Below are 6,000 nucleotides of genomic sequence, written 5' to 3' on the forward strand. Positions count from 1 at the left end.
TCTCTGGCTATTTTATGATTCTCTTAAGTATATTAAAAATCAAATTTCTATTCAAGTACAGTGGGACAGGAGGGACACAGCCTAGATAAAAAGTTAGCACAGTAGTCCCTTAGTCATACACCTAGTTATCATCTAAAGGCTCAAGGCAAACAGTGTCACTTGGCAAGTAAAGTCATTATTTTTCTTGGTAGATACAAGAGGCAGAAGAGTTTGTTTGTTTGTTTAACTGACTTTGGGAGTTGCTCTTACAATAAATGAAAAAAACTCTATCAAAGGAAAGACGAACTGAAAATGATATTTTTTTATCTTTGATACACCTTTTGGTTTTATTCTCTTCTCTTCCCCAAGACTTTTCTATTTGTATGAAATTGTGTTAAAAGCACATGGAAGATAAAAATTGGATCTAGTACGTTAGAACACTTCTGCTCAGAATAATATATAACCACATAAATAAGTCATATAATTATGTCACTAAAATAAAATTCCTTTCATAGCTCTCTATATGAAATTACCATTTGTATCTTCCAATAGGATCCCAGAATCCAGGCCTTGAAAGTTTACAGGGTCCTTCAGTTGCCTGCTTATAGAAGCTATAGAATTTGAGCATCATTTCATTTGTTGGCTGAAATGAACCTATTGGAAACATATTAAATACAGATCACTGGAGAATACAATCGATAATCTAAGGCTATAAATCAGCTTAGCTAAATATTTCATTAATAGTTCAGATAATCTTTTATTTTTGTCTTACAGAAACAAACGTTATGGCTCTGTTAGTTGCTATACTCTTTTGATTAAAAATAATCTCAGATTTTTACACTTTAATAACAATGCCTAACATAGTCCAGTAAATAAAAGAATAAGTGAACAAACATGCTGTAGGTGTTATTAAAATAACTGGCAAATGTCATTTAAAAAAAGCAATATATGAAAATATAGAATAACTGCATTATGCAACTATAATAAGGTATTTTTTATTCAAAGATTGTGACAAACCAAACTGACTAGCATAAATGAAAAAGTTAAATGTACATTCTGCTTAACGGAACTTCAATACTAAGAAATTCAACTCCTCAGGGCGCCTGGGTGGCTCAGTTGGTTGAGCATCTGCCTTCGGCTTAGGTCATAATCCCAGAGTCCTGGGATCAAGCCCCCAGTTGGGCTCCCTGCTCAGCAGGGAGTCTGCTTCTCCCCCTTCTTCCCATTCTTGCTCTCTCTATCTCTGTCTCAAATAAATAGGGATCCTGGGATCAAGCCCCACTTTGGGCTCCCTGCTCCGCGGGAAGCCTGCTTCTCCCTCTCCCACTCCCCCTGCTCGTGTTCCCTCTCTCTGTGTCTCTCTCTGTCAAGTAAATAAAATCTTTAAAAAAAAAAAAAAAGAATTAATCCAAGATAAAAGAGATTTCTCGGGGCGCCTGGGTGGCTCAGTAGGTTAGGCCTCTGCCTTCAGCTCAGGTCATGATCCCCGAGTCCTGGGATTGAGTCCCGAATGGGGCTCCCTGCTCAGCGGGGAGTCTGCTTCTCCCTCTGCCTGCCGCTCCCCGATTGTGCTCTCCGACAAATAAATAAAATCTTAAAAAAAAAAAGACATTTCTCACTTCCTACCTCTGCAATATTGGACACGTCAATTTCATTGAAAATCAGCCTTCATATATGTCCCTAGCATATCTATAACCTTTTTTTTTTTTTTAAAGATTTTATTTATTTATTTGCGAGAGAGAGAATGAGAGACAGACGGCATGAGAGGGAGGAGGGTCAGAGGGAGAAGCAGACTCCCTGCCGAGCAGGGAGCCCGATGCGGGACTCGATCCAGGGACTCCAGGATCATGACCTGAGCCGAAGGCAGTCGCCCAACCGAGCCACCCAGGCGCCCCTCTATAACCTTTTTTATGTTAAAATTTTCTAATTGTGGGGTGCTTGGATGGCTCAGCCAGCTAACCATCAACCTTCGGCTTGGGTCATGGTCCCGGGGTCCTGGGATCGAGTCCCATGTCGGGCTCCCTGCTCAGCAGGAAGTCTGCTTCTCCCTCTCCCTCTGCCCCTTCCCCCTGCTCGTGCTCTCTCTCTCTCTCAAATAAATAAATAAAATCTTTAAAAAAAAAATTTCAAATTGTATGCATGAGTGTTATAAGTTGCAATACTTAATAAAAGGGAAAATTGGAATGCAAATGTTTTATAATAAATAATTGCCTAAATAATTATGATACATATATACAACAGAATAGTTTATAACTACAGCCCTTAAAAATTATATGGCATGAAAGTATAAACAATGGCTTAAGAAAAATTTCACAATCTACTATAAAGTGAGAAAAAACAGTAGTTTAAAAATAGCATATCCGGGGCGCCTGGGTGGCTCAGTCATTAAAGCCTCTGCCTTCGGCTCAGGTCATGATCCCGGAGTCCTGGGATTGAGCCCCACATAGGGCTCCCTGCTCCACAGGAGGCCTGCTTCTCCCTCTCCCACTCCCCCTGCTTGTGTTCCCTCTCTCAGCTGTGTCTCTCTCTGTCAAATAAATAAATAAAATCTTAAAAAAAAAAAATAGCATATCCAATGTAATCCATTTTTGCAAAATAAGTATTTATATACATAAAAAGCAGAATAGAAGGAAACACATCAAAATGTTAAAGAAGATATCTCTGGAGAAAGTAAGCATAGAGATTAATTTATTTTCCTTTTTGCTTACTTGTGTTTTAAAATTTTTTACATTCAGTGTGTTTGTATGTTAATTCTACACCAAAATTATTATAAAAATAAAACTTAAAACTGTAAAAAGGTATTTTAAAAACTTTATAGATTGTGGGGCGCCTGGGTGGCTCAGTCGTTAAGCGTCTGCCTTCGGCTCAGGTCATGATCCCGGGGTCCTGGGATCGAGCCCCACATCGGGCTCCCTGCTCCGCGGAAGGCCTGCTTCTCCCTCTCCCACTCCCCCTGCTTGTGTTCCCTCTCTCACTGTGTCTCTCTCTGTCAAATAAATAAAATCTTAAAAAAAAAAAAAAAAACCTTTATAGATTGCATAATAAACAGATAACATGTAGTAATCAAAAACGAGTAGTTTATAAACATTGTAAAAATTACAACATAGACAAGCTGAGAGCTGGTGTTTCAAGTTTGGCCAAGAATGAATAATTAATTCCAAAATCACAGTAACAATTATCTATATATAATAGATGCTCCTTTAGGAGTATCTCTTAGATATATTATTTCAATAATATGGTCCTTCTTTATATAAAAGGTAAAAAAAAAATGGGGAAATTACAGTTAAAATGGTTATGTATTTTCTTAAGCTTTGAAATAAAGTTTTATTTGAAAAAATATTTTTTAAATGGTTACCTATTTATTTATTTTTTTAATGGTTACCTACTTTTTTTTTTTTTTTTTTTTTTTTAGATTTTATTTATTTATTTGACAGAGAAAGACACAGTGAGAGAGGGAACACAAATGGGGAGTGGGAGAGGGAGAAGCAGACTCCCCGCCGAGCAGGGAGCCCGATGCGGGACTCGATCCCGGGACTCCAGGATCATGACCTGAGCCGAAGGCAGTCGCTCAACCAACTGAGCCACCCAGGTGCCCTAATGGTTACCTACTTAAATAAAACAAACTAAATTTAAAACACCAAGAGCCTCATTTCATAGTATCTTCAGTAAATCAAAATAAGATATAAAAGTTTATTTTTTAAGTTTATTTATTATTTGTTATGAGTGATATATACATTAGAATAGATTACAGCAAAAACTGATAAAGTATTGTATATATTCTGTGTGTAAGACACCAGATAAAGTATAATCTGTCACACACATATTATATGAGAGCCCCGATGCAGGGCTCTATCCCAGGAGACTGGGATTATGACCTGAGCCAAAGGCAGACCCTTAACCAACTAAGTCACCCAGGGGCCCCTGTTCTCTTAATAACAAACCCCTCATATGTCCTCCCCTAGTTTGACGTTTGAGATTACGAAAAGAATACTATTTTACGTATATTTGTTTTCAAAACCTTTTGAATCTCTTTTAATGAATTTTTATTAAACAGTGTTGAGTATTCATTACGAAGACAATTCATGATTAAAATAGAAAACATATTAAATACTGCAATAACGGTGTATTCATGAGTATTCAGTGAGTTTTACACTCTGGCACAGTAATAGTGCTTAAAAGCATCATTTAAAAAATACAATTTTAGGGCGCCTGGGTGGCTCAGTTGGTTGAGCGGCTGCCTTTGGCTCAGGTCATGATCCTGGAGTCCCGGGATCGAGTCCCACATCGGGCTCCCTGCTCGGCAGGGAGTCTGCTTCTCCCTCTGACCCTCCTCCCTCTCATGTTCTCTGTCTCTCATTCTCTCTCTCGCAAATAAATAAAATCTTAAAAATCAATCAATCAATCAATAAATAATAAAAAATACAATTTTAGGGGTGCCTGGGTGGCTCAGTCATTAAGCATCTGCCTTGGACTCAGGTCATGATCCCAGGGTTCTGGGATCAAGCCCCACGTGGGACTCCCTGCTTCTCCCCCTCCCACTCCTCCTGCTTGTGTTCCCTCTCTCTCTATTAAATAAAATCTTTTTAAAAAATATAAGTTTACTGTGACAAATAATTCATACAATGAAGAAGGACAGGAAGTAAAAGATAAAAGTTCCCCTTGCCAAGCCTCTCCACAGGAAAAAATACTCGAATAACGGCTTTAAACTTCCCAACTTTGGTCAAACACATAAAATTACAAATTCAGAAAGCTCTGTAAACTCTAAACAGGATAAATTTGAAGAAAACCACACCTGGACACATCAAAGTCAAATTGCTAAAAGCCAAAGATAAAGAGAAAAATTTTGGAAAGTAGCCTGAGAAATGACACATTAAATACAAAGGAACAACTGGAATGGCTTTTCTCCTAAGCTGCAAGAAGGCCCAATATAAGAATAAGAAAGAGAACACTAGAATAAGAGAATAGCACACACAAAAAAGTCACAATCATATGTATTTACTAAAATAAATCATTTTACAAATGAATATAGTTATTCTTTCCTTTCCCTCCCTTCACATTGAAAGTTTCTGAAAGGCTTAAATAGTACACTTCATGCGTATGCGGCACCAAGCCCAACCCAGTTTTGTTTTTTTTTTTTAAACATATCCAAATCCGCAGTCATTAAGTAACAGACTTCTGTTTTCAGCAATAAAAACTACTCAAAATCTTGAAAGATCAGCAGGTAATTAATTAACAGTCTTTACTCTTTACCTTCCCTCCAATTACATTCCATTTTAAACGCAGAAACGAAGGAGGTTAAATCAGCAAGACTACAAGCAGAAAGACTAAAGGAGGCGAGGTTCAGAAACTGGGGCCTCCGGCCTCCGCAGGAGGCTTCTCCAGCCGGGACCCAGCGCACTTACCATTCTTCGGCAAACTCTGGATCACCTTCACCGCCGCCTCAAACCTGGTTTCGTGCACGGATCTCGGGTCGGCCATCTCCAGCCGCCAGCGCCGGCCCCAGTCCCGGTCCCAAGGTCTGTCGGCTGGAATCAGGCAGCAGCAGCACCAGCTTTCCAGGAGCCTGCATGAAACTGGAACATGGAGCGCAGCCGCGATCAACATGCCCAAAGGGAGGAGGTCCACGCAGCTGGTCACTGCCCCGTTGCCCTGCCCTATCCAGGCCACACAGATCGAGGTGGCCCAGCTCCTTCCTCCTCCCCGGGGCGTGACCTAGGCCGAGGAGCCGGCCCGCAGCGACAGAAAAACAACTCACCGAGAGGAAGAGCATCTCTAGCACAACACGGAGGGGCTCCGGACACCCGTGGTCGCGGAGCCTCTCTCCCACCCGCAGGACCCTGGCGGAGCAGCCACACTCCCCATCCCGGCGGGGTCCGTCGGTCAGTCGGCGCCCTCCCCACAGCCCCGCCCCAGAGCCACTAGAGGACCCACTAGCTGCGGCGCGAGTGCGGCCGCTCAGCCGACTCCACCCACCCGCCCCGCGGACGAGGCGACGGCGCGCGCTGCTGTCGGTCGCCTGGG

At 41.2% G+C, this 6,000-nt stretch overlaps 1 protein-coding gene across 1 annotated transcript in view; it reads right to left on the minus strand.

Moving 5' to 3' along the window:
• The window catches only part of ACBD5 (acyl-CoA binding domain containing 5), a 44,796-nt gene extending 38,894 nt beyond the window's left edge, over window positions 1-5,902 (minus strand). Inside the window, 4 exon segments of the mRNA XM_064591933.1 lie at window positions 513-633; window positions 5,382-5,534; window positions 5,537-5,552; window positions 5,735-5,902. Of these exon segments, the coding sequence (XP_064448003.1) occupies window positions 513-633; window positions 5,382-5,534; window positions 5,537-5,552; window positions 5,735-5,749 (305 nt within the window). The 5' untranslated portion in view covers window positions 5,750-5,902.
• Between the last annotated feature and the right edge of the window lie 98 nt (window positions 5,903-6,000).

This window comes from Mirounga angustirostris, unplaced genomic scaffold (genome assembly GCF_029215605.1).
Source record: "Mirounga angustirostris isolate CCGP_5_RB_7025 unplaced genomic scaffold, mMirAng1.0.hap1 SCAF_5, whole genome shotgun sequence".
Classification (NCBI taxonomy): domain Eukaryota; kingdom Metazoa; phylum Chordata; class Mammalia; order Carnivora; family Phocidae; genus Mirounga; species Mirounga angustirostris.